At 45.8% G+C, this 13,114-nt stretch overlaps 1 protein-coding gene across 1 annotated transcript; it reads right to left on the minus strand.

Annotated features, from left to right (window-relative positions):
• Positions 1 to 1,402: 1,402 nt before the first annotated feature.
• Hoxd1 (homeobox D1) lies at positions 1,403 to 2,838 on the minus strand. The gene is made up of 2 exons (XM_027946008.2): positions 2,090 to 2,838; positions 1,403 to 1,743 (listed from the first exon to the last, which is right to left on the minus strand). The coding sequence occupies exons 1-2, from the start codon at positions 2,739 to 2,741 to the stop codon at positions 1,403 to 1,405; spliced, it is 993 nt and encodes a 330-aa protein (XP_027801809.1). The 5' UTR covers positions 2,742 to 2,838.
• Between the last annotated feature and the right edge of the window lie 10,276 nt (positions 2,839 to 13,114).

Below are 13,114 nucleotides of genomic sequence, written 5' to 3' on the forward strand. Positions count from 1 at the left end.
TACCCTCCTGTCAACTTTCAGATTCTGTTTGTACCTCTTGCAAAAAAATTGAAAGTATTTCATTTTTAAAAAATAGAAAGGCACCCCCTGTGCTCTCTCTTAACCTGGGTTACAGGAAGTAGAAAGTGCTAACTACTGGCCTCTCTCAGCCTTCTTTCTAATTCTTGACTTTGGAAATGGGAATTCAGCCACTGAGTACTTTTTGATGTGCAGCTGTCTCTCTCAGAGAGCATTAGCCAAGACAGTGTCTTCAGGTCTCCTTTCTTCTTCCTCTGTGAGGATAGAAGACAAAGGAACAGAGCTCCCTGAAGTATATCCCTTGCTTCACAACATCCCCATAGTGGGTACCTAACCTTTGAGTTAGTGTGCAGTCCAGATGCCTGCCATGAAAACTAAGGTACTTAAGCAAAGTATTTCCTTATTTACTTGGATATTTGGCAGAGTTTTCTCCCTTAATTAATAATTTACCATAATTTGCTGTGTGTGCTCCACGTGTAAGCATGGTTATTTTAAAAAGTTGTCAACATAAACATTCCCATAGCAGAATCAAGGAATTACAAATAGAAGAAATTGAATCAACTTCAAAGAAAAAATCAGGATGAAAAGGGTGTAAAGAAAAGCAGAGTAGTTGGTTCTGTAATTTTTATTACAAAACAAAGTTCAAACCCTTTACATGCTGACATTAAATGTCAAATAGAAGTTCATCACAAGCAAACCTTTTAAAAAATATACATACTGTATATATTTACATTCAAGTTTGAATAAATGATGTCAAGGTGTAGTTCAGGTTCTAATCTTCACCCACTGTGTAGATTTGTTCAACTACAAACTAAATAGCGATTGTATCTTCACTCAGGCACATGGAGAGGTAGAAACTGCTTTTTAAAAGAAAAAAAAAAAAAAACTGGAGTGCAAATGTAAAGATCATCATTGAAGCAGCTGAGCTACAACAAGGAGACCCTAACTGGCTTTGGTCATTCAAGAAGTTGAATGTATGTAGCCTGTCCTTTAAATTAAACTAGAAAAACATTAGGAAGATGCACTTCTGAGTACGTCAAAGGGTTGACAGAACTCAACAATTGAATGGCCTGCCACCCTGCACCCAAACCTTGCATATGATTAATTTAGGCAACATAGCAGTGGAGCTGAGCTGGCAGCTGGGCATCTTTTCCCTGATAAGATACAAATAAGATGCAAACAAGTTGCTTAAGAGACATCAAATATCTGTATACACACCACCTGGAATTCAGAAGCCAACTAAGGTATTTCCTTTCCCAAGTGAAATCTCTATTAATTTTTGCCCATACCTGCCTCCATCCCAAACTGAGCTCTAAGTCTATATAGAGGTGGGGGCACCCCATGACTTCTGCTGGCCAAGACTCCTCAGACTCAAGACTGGACCTCATGAAGGCTCTTGGGCCTGAGAAGGGCTCCCCGGGCTCCTGCCAGACTTTGTGGGGCTTGTTCCGGTTCTTGAGAGGGGGAGTTGGAGGGAGGCCACAGAGGTGGCTGTGGCCAGAAGCCCTTCTCGTTCCCTTTTCTTCTGTTTCATCCTGCGGTTCTGAAACCAGATTTTGACTTGAGTGTCATTCAGCTGCAAGCAGTTGGCTATCTCGATGCGTCGGGCTCGAGTTAAGTATTTATTGAAATGAAACTCTTTCTCCAGTTCTGTCAGTTGTTTAGTGCTGAAATTCGTGCGGACAGCGCTGGAGGGGCTAGCGGCTCCGTACTCTGCGAGTTTGCCTGCAACGTAAAGACAAGGCATTAGCGGGGAGGGCAGAGGATGCAAAGACTCCGGCTAGCAGGGGGGCTAGAGTTAGAATTCAAAGTCATAGTGCACTCCTCCTCGGTCTCTATGAACACAGTTGTGCCAGGAGAAATGCTCCACAAAGAGCTCCTTCCTCTAATATTCTCAAAGCCCGGCACATTTTCTGAGCCTGGGCACTCTTAATGAAATTGGCCCGTTTTAGTGAGGCATCAGAACGTATTTCCGATGGGAGGCACCGCCGCAAAACACTCCCAACGCAGTTCCCCGGGGGAGGCTCCTATCCCAGCCCCAAGTGCCTCCATCCAGCGTCCAGCGACTTACTTTTCTTAGGGGCGTTCCTCTTCACTTTCATCCACTCGAACGTGCTGAAGGCGGCCGGGAGGCCAGAGGTGGGAGAGACGGACTTGGGATAGGCGCCCTGGGCTGGGGACGCAGAGTGGAAGGCCCTATGGTGGCCATCGGCTGGCTCTTTGAGACAGGCAGGGAAGGCGCCAGGCTCGCTGAAGGGCGCGTAATCCACCTGTCCGCTGAGGAGAAGGGAGCCTCCACGGGAGAACACCGCCGAGGTGGCGTAGTGGACGTGCGCCCCGCCATCGTCGGCCGTCCGCCCGAGAGCGCCTGGGAAGTCATAGGCGGGCCCGGGCCCCAGGAAGCCGTAGTCCGCGCCCCCGACCGTCGCAGCGGCAGGTGCAGTGCCAGGCTCGTAAGCACCCTCCAAGGTGCACGGCGCGTACCTGGGCGCAGTAGGGGACGGCGCAGGAGGCTGAGCTGGGGCAGCTGGGGGCGAAGGCGTGGGTCGGGCAGCTGCCAGGGGCAAGCAGCTGACAAACGCACGGTCGCCGCTGCTCAGCGGGAAAGCGGGCTGCAGGGCCATGGGTCGGGCGTCGGCGCGGCACAACTTGGGTGCGAAAGTGAGCACGTCGCTACCGACCCCACCGCCGCCGCACGACACGTACTCCAGGTAGGAGTTCATGGTTCCAGCACACTGTCCTGAGGAGTCAGACCAGGATCCGGGTGAGGAACCCAGCAGACGCCGGGCAGGACCGCCGCAGTCTGCGCCTCTCCGCCTCTTCTTTCTACCCGAGCTGCCCTCGCCGAGCCATGGCGAGCGAATCGGAGGTAAATAGTGGCCTAATATACTAGCCGGGGCGGCCACGTGGCACTGGCTGGCCAATGGGCGCCTTCTCCGCACGGCTTGGGTTCCGACAGGCGCGGCTCCCTGCGCCTGCCCTGCATCCAACTTAGCCCAACCAGCCAGGGGCCGCCGCCCATCGCCCCCAGCCCCAGGAAGAGCGGGCAAGGCCCTGGGGCTGCTTGTGGAAGGGCGGGGTGCCTGCTCCCAGACAGGTATTGGGCGAGGTAGGGGGAGGGAGGCAGGACTGGCCGCTCTGGAGAGGGCCAGGGTTGGTGCGGGTGAGAGCTTGTTCTTCTGGATTGTGGAAGGCTCTACTCTCGGATGTGGATTGTAGGTGCCGCGGTGTGGAAGGGGTTAAATGGGAGCGTGACTTTCGGTCTGTGGGACTGCTCTCAGCCCTTCCCCAAGAAAGGTAAAGTTACTTTCTACCCCTTTTCCTCGTCCCATGCTCTTTCGATTTTCTGGACACTGGTGTTATCCCTCTCCAAAACCTGGAGCAGATGTTTGGTTTTCCCTCTTTTTCGCCTTGGTGCGACTCATGGGACTTCCAGCTGTAGGTGCAGAGCACCTAGAGCCCGACGAAATCACTTTTTGACTAAGATTTCTTTTCACGTTGCCGTTGCAGCATTCCCTTCAGCTTCCTCCATCCCTTTCAACTTGTGACAGCCTGATAAGGGCACATATAGTAGTGCCAGGTTTGGGTATGGACAGAAAATAAAGTTTCTGCCTTGTAGGTCGTCACAATAAAGAATCACCCTTGTGGGGGACCGCTTCTTGTGCACCTCTTTGGGAGGCTGGCACATGCACCGTGCTGCTCACGCTTTCAATAAGGCTCTTGGCTCAAGGGCGTAAAGGTTTCCCAGGGACAGGTCAGAGCTCAGAGGTTTGGATGGGCTTGTATCTTGAAGCAATTAAAGCTTCTGTTCCATCAGATAAGTGCTGCGTCGTCTCTTGCGAGTGAAATCTGAGGGCTCGCAATGTTAATGGGCTCACATCTTTCCCTTGATAATATGGTTTTGTTTACTGAGTGTAGAGAGACGGGAAATAAAAGTGCAATTGGCACAGGAAACCAAGAGTAGAAGAGTTACAAAGAGAAGCTTTACATTGACAAACTTTCCAACTTCCTTGAGCATTTTTAAAAATGTGTTCTTCTTTGGGGCTGTGGGAAATTAAGTTAAATAAACAAATAAAGGTTGCTTGCACACATTACTAATGAAAGAGGATGGTTTCTTAAAACCTTGAATGAATGAGAACTCTAAAGAGCCTACTCTTAGCTTACTCAAGTACCCTTGAGTACGTGATCTATTATATCCTCTAAGTTATGGTGACCGAGGTTTTATTATTGTTTTACTGATCCACTTGTCATCAAAGAGTGATTTACCCTTGCCCAAAATTCCATTTTGAGGCAGTTTGAAGAATTGAAGCCATGACAATCCAGGGAGCGAGCTCCTTACAAGTCTACAGGATGTAGACTTGTGAATAAACAAAGCCACACCAAAATGTAGATGCTGGTGAGGTTGAAGGGTCTCCAGGTTAAGTGCAGGATGGACAGACACCCAAGGGTGAGCACAAAACTTAAGGGATCTGGGTTCCTGCAGTGCTGTAGTTCTTGGGTTTGATTGAAAAATGGAGTCCTATGCTGAAAAATAGCTTTCAACCTTGAACTAGCCACACTATTTCCCTGAAGAAAGCACAATTTTGGAGATTTAGTGAGTAGAAAGTGTACTGAAAGAGGTTTTTTAAAAAAAAAAAAAAACTTTTTTGTTTTCACAGCTGTGGTGGGAGTGGGGAGTCAGGAGTGGGGGTTAAAGTAAGAGTTGATATTTGTTCAGACCCAGTCAGCAGTTCCCAGATAATCCCATACAAACAGTTACATTCTGATTATCATTCTTGCTACTCTCTTTAATCTCTGAGTCCCTGGCATGTCTGACACCTCAGGGCTGAGAGTTGCCATCTCCATTCCTGGACAGGTTCTTGACTTACTCAAGAAGTCCAGATGCTAGTCCTCTCATACCATGATTCAATACATGTTTGCCAACTAAGGTTAGGCAGGAAGTGGGGTGGGAGGAAATACTCTCAAACCAAAGAATCAAAAGATTCATTTCTGATATAGGTCTTACCTCTACTATAAATCTACTCCAGAAGAATCTCTTTGGTGTGTGTTCTGGGAATTGAACCTGGGGTTTCACACATGCTGGTCAAGTGCTCTACCATGGAGCTATGTCTCCAGCCCATATTCCAGAAGAAACAATCTTTAATTCTCTCAAAAGAGATTGGGAGATAGTATTGGGGAAAATGTATATAGGAATGTGAATATAGGGTATTTTGAGTAACTTTAAAGTTTGTCTTAGATGTTCACAGTGTATGAGGAAAATGTCTTATTAATTTTAATACTTGTTCAAGCCATAATTTCCCAAGGGTTACTTCTCTTCTGGGTCCTAACGGTGTGAGTTCTCTGTGGGAGGTGATAGCAGAGGAGCCTGACTGCCAGGTTGTGTTTGATGCAGGAATGCTTTGAAATCTCTCCTAACCTGCTCATCAGAGCAGCCACACCTTACTCATTACATACCCCACTCCATGCCTACATTTCTCTCATTCTAATAGCAAACTTCTTTTCTACAGACAGAAGTGATGGAAGGTGGCAACCTAGTCTCATGTGTGTTTAAAGTTGTTCCTAACCAGCCCCCGGCAATTCCCTTCCACAAGACTACTGGGCTACCCCTTGGAGTCATGAGCACAAACCCTTGGCTCCACAACCCCAAAGCATAGAAGGTCTTTTGCCTGTTGGGGTAAATATGGGTGGAGGGTCTTTTTTCTTCTGACAGATAAAAGGAAATGAGATTAAGATGCAGTTCTCTGTAGCACTTTTCAGACATCTGAGGATAGAGGTGGGGATAAACGAAGTCCTAAAGACAAGAATTCTAACCCAATTAGAAGTTTATTAATAACACAACCTTCTTTAGAGTGATGTGCCTTTATAGAGCTTTATAGATGAAAGACTCAAGGGTCAAGCTAGTGTTTGACATACGGTAAGCATTCAATGAGTGTTTCTTGGACAGAAATAAAGAATGGACACAGTGGTATGCTTTACCATGACTGAAACTGGCTAAAGGATATCCTTGGATTATTGACTCCTAAAACCACTTTAGTGGGTAGGTATCACCATAGAAGCTTGTTTAAAAGTGCAGATTCCTTGGCCACTCCCAGAGATTTTAATCCAATAGGTCTGACTCAGGAATCTTTATTTTTAACAAGCCTCTTGAATGATATTCAGCAAGGTTATTTGGAACCACATTTTGCAATTTTCTGCTTTGGGAGTTGGAGGGATGCAGTATGGTGAGAAAGGAGATGTTTGTGTGGGAAGAACCATGAATAGTGAAAACTCATGGCTAGCTAATGCATGAGTATATCTGTAAAGTATTCAGAAAGCTGTAGAATGGCAGGGCAGAGAGAGAGGTCAATGTCAAGGGTAAACTTTGATCCAAATGGGCTAAGGTTTCAGAAAATTTATCCTGAAGTTGCAGTCTGTAGGTATTTCCCAAGTTTTACTGACCAAACAGTGCTTTGCAGAGACTGGGCTCACTTCTGCTTCTTGCCATGTCTCTGGCTTGGCTTTGATAATACCAGTGGTGGGGGGGAAGTAAAAAAAAAAAATGTCTCTTTCAGAGAAAAATTAGAGATTCTGAAGCAATGGCAAGAGGGAAGGAGTGAGAATGGTGGTCTTCTACTCTCATTTTCTTTCATTTCTCACTCATTTCTTCCATCTCTCTCATCTGGCAGGTACATTTGAGCCCCAGGGATACAGAAGGGGTAAAATGTCTTTGGGCCTAAGCATTAATTCTTGTTCTGGTTAAAGGCTGATCTTTCACAGTCTAAGGTGGCAAAGGTAAAAGGCACATTAAAGATAAACTACATCAAACTCTTGATTTTAGAGAGGCAGTCACTTTACTCAGAAGTTAGAAGGCACTGCCATCCTGCCAAAAATAAGGGAGTTTTGACTCTCCACAATCTATTGCCTTTCTACATCCTGCAAAAAGGAAGAAGTAAGGCAGGCATTCCTCTGTTCTGTGGCAGGCCTCAATCTGAGCAAACAGGACAGTATTAAAGGAGTCATCCTTATTTCTGGGAGACCACACAGTAGGGCTGACTGAGAGGCCTACTGCCCTCCCTTTGGGATTTGTTTGCTAAACCCCCACCCTAGACTTCAGTACTTCTACTCTGAGTCTTCTACAAGACAAGTTAGACATAGACCTGGGTCTCTACCCTCTCCACCACCGAGCAAGGGTAAAATAGATCCCCTTTTCTATTGAGTTTGACCAGCATCAGGGACCTGGAAGGACAAAACAAGAGGTGTCCCAAGATTAATTTCAATGAATAGAGCAAGTACAGAAAAGACATATATGAAAATGCACAGGCATACCCAAGTCAGTTATACTTGTACTAATCATTTACAATTGTTCTTGTGTTTTTAAAATAGGTAATAAATCCACATTTATATGGTTCAAAATTCAAAGGCGAATGCTGTAAAAAGTCCTTCTCCCACCCTTGACCCTAGCTGTCTAGTTCACCTTCACATCAGTAACCAATTGTCTTAATTTCATGTGTATCTTTCCAGAGATACTTTACACCTGAACAGTTCATCTCCCCACAGTTTTTTACACAAATGTAACATTATAAACAGATTCTATAACACATGCTTTTTCCCCTATAGTATCTTGAAGATCCCATATAAATACATACAGAACTTCCTGGCTGATTTTACGACTTCATACTTTTCTACTATACACCTGCCACAATTTATTTAGCCAGTCCCTACTGATGGGCACTTAGCTTGTTTTCAACCTTTCACTATCACAAGCACATATTCAAGCTTCTACCTATTAGAAAAATTCCCATAAGTGAAATTACTAAGTCAAAGGGTATGTACACTAGCAACTCATTTTGCCAAACTGTTCTCCTTTAAAATGAATCAGTATATATTTCTAACAGTAACTTGTGAGAGTTGGTTTCTTAACACCCTTACCTAACAGTGGAATATTAAGGTTTATTTTTTATAACCTGATAACTGGAAAAGAGTAACTTTTAGGCACTCTTAGAGCACTCCCAGAATGTCATTCTTCCTTATCTTTTTAGTTCTGTTTTACCAATGGTAGTATATTGACACAGAAAAGGTAAACAACATGTCACATCCAATGTAAATAGTCAAGGCCAGATGTCCAAAACTATTTCCTACACTATTCTGTTCCATATAGGGATTAAGGAGGTTCAAAGAGAGGGGGTGACTTCTAGTATTACCTCTAGACATATGACATAAAAAGCACAAAAGCTTTTTACATTGGCTAAGAGGTCTCCTCTTAGTGGTCTGATACCAAGAACAAATTTCTGTTGGAATCCTCCTAAGAATACCCTTGTGGAAGCAGAGGGACTCTGATTAGCAGTCCAATGTGATCTAGCCCTAACCATTATCTTAGATTCAATATCTGGGAAGCAGTAGGGTGGTGGTATAGTTTTTAATTTCCCTGAGACTTATTTATATCTGGCCACCCAGGATCTAAGTATTGATCAGCATGAAGTAGGATGTTTCCCCTAGGTTTTAGCTTTATATAGGATACTCACTTGGACCTGGTAAAGATGATACCCCCCACCACACATACACTTCTAATAATAAACCTATGAGGTTAGATATCTTTATTGACTGCTTCACTGATGAATCTGAAGTCCAGAAAGATTAAGTGGATTGCTTAGGGTCACACTATGTATCAGTAGCAAGGCCAAAAATACAATGTAGACCTGAAACTGAACTCCTTAGATTCCCTTGCAGTCTCTTCCCCCTCTGTTCATTCTGGTGAATATCCTGACTTCCAAATCAGACCCTCAAAACAGAAAACTAGGAATTAACATCTACAGCTCCTCTTTTACTCCTCCAACTGATCACCAAGCCCTGTGAGTTCTATCTCCCTTCAGTTTTATTACATTAATTCCTCTGTACTGGAATATATCAACAGCATCCTTATTTGTTCTTCTTGCCTTCTGTCCTTTTTCCAATCAAATACAATACCCCCAAAGAGTTAGCTTTCAAAATAGATAACATGTCCCAGCTTAAAACCTTCCCTGGTTCCCCGTTATCTAGAGTAGATCCAGACTCCTCTAATGAACCTCTTTTCAAACAGAACTACTCTCCTTGTTCTAAGTCCAGATCCTGTTCTTTTTTTCCCTCTTCATTTTTGCATGAGTTGCTTTCTCTTCCTAGCATGCTCTTCCCTCCTAGGCCTGAAAAACTCAGTCTTTAAGGGGAACCTCAATTCACCTCTTCTGAGTAGTCTTTTTGACACTACAGTACTGTTAGTGGTTTCTTTTCTTTATTTCAGGAACAGTTTGAGCACATTTGTTAAAGCACCTATTACATTGGTTTGTTTTGTTTGGGTGGGTTTTTTTTTTTGAGGTTCTGTGGTAATGGGGATCTAACTTAGGACCTTGGGCATGCTAGGTAAATGCTCTACCACTATGCTACACCCCCAGCCCTATGACATTATTGTAGGATTATTTCTCTGTTACTAGACTGAGGGGTGCAAACCATTAATGACTCAACTTTGTATTGCAGAGCCCAGCACAGGGCACACAAGAGCTGTTCAGTGGTTTTGCTGAAAGGCAGGGGGAAAGAGACAGACTGAACCAAGAACTGCAAGACCAGTGTTTTCATTGCTCAGTGATACCCGGATACTGTGTAAAGCTTAATGCTTCAGATAGTCAGATGTGACAGGAATGGTGGTTCATGACTATACTCCCAGTTACTCAAGAGGCTGAGGGAGGAGGATGGAAAGTTTAGGCCAGCCTTGGTGACTTAATGAGGCCCTAAGCAACTTAGCAAGACCCTGTCTCAAAATTTTAAAAAAGGGTGTGTGTGTGTGTGTGTGTGTGTGTGTGTATGCGTCTGTGCGCTCTAGGGAAGTAGCTCCACTGTAAAGCCCCCTGGATTCAATCCCCAGTACCCAAAAAAAAAAAAAGCTGTTGTCACCCAGCAAAAAGAGTGACTTGGCCAGAACTTTTGTATCTTTTACAAAGATGACATGTGGCACTCTATAAGGGGTATAAGAATACTTCACCACCTACTCCCCCTAGACCCTCCTTCTTGCAAACAGCTGTAAAGTTAATGACTGCCCCCTGAAATGTCCAGTCAATTCGTATATGGTGCTTCTAAAATGAACCTAAGAGAACTGAACTAAAAATACTCAAGAGTCTTTCCCTTAGTGTAGAAAAAGGAGACCTTTCATCGTACCTGGTGTTGTAAGTATTTTTATTGTTATTTTAAATGGCATTCAAGTTTATCCCAAGTTCAACATTGGTCTTGTTACCCTACTTCTTCCCACCCAAGTACTCCTACAAGCAAACAGAAACTTTTAAACAAGAGTCTGCAAAAAACCTTCTGACCCTTTGGGATTTTTCTTGTACTGCCTTCAGAGATGGTTTCGTCCCTTTCTTGGGAGAAAGCAGCTTGTAAGGGCTTCTGTCACTGGGGCAAGCAGTGGGTGGAGAGGAGCTAGGGGAATGCAGGGTGTGAGGGGGGGGGGGTGCGAATAAGTCGCCTGGCGCCCGGAGTAGCTCGAGGGCGGGGCTGGCGGGCGGTAGCTCGGGTCCCCGGAGTGCAGATCCCGCTGCCCCGTCTGCACCGCTCCCCGGTGGGCGGGCGCGATGGGTCGCGCCCTCCGTTAGCTTTCACCCCGCGCGCCTGCGTCTCCCCAGCTTGCGGTTTCTGGTCGGCTCCCAGCTGGCCCAGACTTGCTCAGAAATAGGAGGAACCGCTGTCGAGCGAAAAGTGCACACCGGGTGATTGATGAACTCTTAATAGGACTAACCTCTCCCGCCCCCCACCCTGGAGACACACACACACACACGCACACACACACACTCTGAAATCCACCCAGCCCCTTCCCGGGCCTCATCACGGGCAATAGGGGACGCGGCAGCCAGCGGGTAGGGTGATTAACTCACCGTTTGTCTTTCTGAAAGTGTTCCAGGTGGATTCAGGACTTCCACCCCCAGCCCCCGCGCGCGCGCACGTCACGTGGCAGCGCGGTCCAAGCGGGCTTTGTGCGGCGCGCGGGCCAAACCGCCCAGCCACCCCGGCCCGCTGCGCCTATTGTTCCCCGCGGGGGACCGAGGAATGCTCTGACTCGGGGTCCGCACCAGTACCCTCCCTTGTGATGTCTCCAGGTCCAGAGGATGGGTCGGGGCTTCCTTTGTGTGTTCTCTGCGGCCACTGGCACGGCGTCGTCACTGCCCCAAGGGAGCAGGGATGTTGGTGCCAGCTCCCTAGAGCACCGCTTGTCCGACCCCGTCCCCGCGTGGCCCTGGTGAAGGAGATAGGGAGGGCTATGGGATTTGTAGGGCGGCGCTGTGAACAATAGAGCCATTAGAAGGCCTTCTCCCATCTCCTCACAAGCCAGAGACGCTCTTCTCCCCACCTAGCCCAACAAGCCCTCCTGGCCTGGATTTAAGCCCTGATTCTAGGGCAAAAACATTCCATCTACCAGAGCTTTCCATGAATCCTGATTTAAACTAAGATCTCCTCCTCCCCTGGCCCTCACTAATATTAAAACCGCACTTCTTTTGTGCTTTTCCCATATCTTTTTCTTACATAAAAATGAGCCAGATAGCTATGGCAACTTGTTAAGTATATTTTGTTATGGGCTTTGAGTGTAACGCAGTGTCAAAATGCAACCTGGGTTTAATCCCCACAACCAATAAATGAAAAAAAATATATTTTGTCACAAAATCTAGACTAAGAGGACACATGTTCCTACCTCATAGATGTCCTGGGAACCCCTCACCCACCTCTGCTACTGCAAGGTACTGAACATTTGGCTACCTTGGCTCTTTCTTCATGTGTGGAAACCTTTTGTTTTTCTTCACACTGGATCTGTCTTAAAAATGGATCTTTGAACTTTACAACTTGCCAAGGTGGGTGTGAGACCTGAGAGAACTGTTTAAAAATAGGCTTCATGCCATTTATATAAGTTCATTTGACACCAACCTTGAACCCCACGAAATATGGACATTTGTAGCTAGAGTAGAAAACAAGGTTACAATAGAAATAAGGTTCCATCCTCCGGGATGACCTTTCTGTTCACCATCCTCCACAGCACCAGGAATGCAGTAAATGCAGGGGATTCATCTGCCCAGTCTTTCTCTCTCCATCTGGGCTTTCTCCAATTGAAATCTGAGAGCCAACACTCAAAGATGGGAAGGACTGGGCTGTGGACAACCCAACCTCAGTTTCCTAAGTGTCTCACTGCGTCTAGGAATAGGTATGCTTACCAAGGCCCTAAATATATCCTCTGAGAAGTTGCTGTGCCCAGGAGTAATTGGGCTATAACTCTCTGGGGACTGGGGCTTTTTACCTTTCATCTTGCCTACTCATAAACTTCTCTTCTCTCCCTTTTTTTTTCTTTCAGTTCCTGAAAGAAGGATCAAATGCCAAGAACTCCCACATGAAGAGGACCTTCCTAGATCTGTAACTGGGATTAGCCACTTCTTGACTTCAGCAAGAAGTTTCAGCTAACTCTCAGGATACAGCCAAAACATGCCTGTGACTGTCCCCCACGTCAGGCAGAGGAGCACTTGTTACTAGAAAGAAAGCTTACTTCTTTGTTATTCAAACACACACCCACACACATCCTCTTCATCACTAATGAAAAGTCTCAACAGATGGAAAGCCTAAGCTCCCAAACCTGCAGGCTGAGATGATGCACTTCACTCAAGGGCACGTCAGCTGGTCCAGACTGGGGAAGGAGAAGGGAGAAGTAGCTAGTATAGGTAATCACTATCTCTTAATACTTCTTACAGATAGAAATTCGAAAAATCTTGTTCAGCAAGGTTAGCAGCCTCTGGAGCCTTGGAAACCAATTTGGCTGACGTGTCTCTGATAGGGACTGGGCTTCAGGCTGCACCAAGGGGAACATACTTGTTATGTATTCTCTTTTCTTCCTCTCATTTGAAATCCTGTACAAAGAAATGGTACAAATGGATGGTTAGCTTAATGGTTCCATCAGAGGTGGATTTTTCTCTGTCAGTTCCCTGGATGAGGCTGAGGTCTGAAAGCCAAAAAAACAGAGTATGTTCCTAATCACTCTTTCTTACCTCCTTACCAATGGCCTGGAGAGTAATCCTGGCCACTTTCCTCTGCAACTTCCCCAAACTCCTGAATAGATCAG

This window comes from Marmota flaviventris, chromosome 11 (genome assembly GCF_047511675.1).
Source record: "Marmota flaviventris isolate mMarFla1 chromosome 11, mMarFla1.hap1, whole genome shotgun sequence".
Taxonomy (NCBI): domain Eukaryota; kingdom Metazoa; phylum Chordata; class Mammalia; order Rodentia; family Sciuridae; genus Marmota; species Marmota flaviventris.

Excerpts from the sequence above, each read along its gene's own strand:
- Hoxd1 (XM_027946008.2), bottom strand. The coding sequence starts at position 2,741 with ATGAACTCCTACCTGGAGTACGTGTCGTGCGGCGGCGGTGGGGTCGGT. Across the intron at positions 1,744-2,089 it reads GAGGAACGCCCCTAAGAAAA|GCAAACTCGCAGAGTACGGA; the intron begins GTAAGTCGCTGG and ends TTTACGTTGCAG.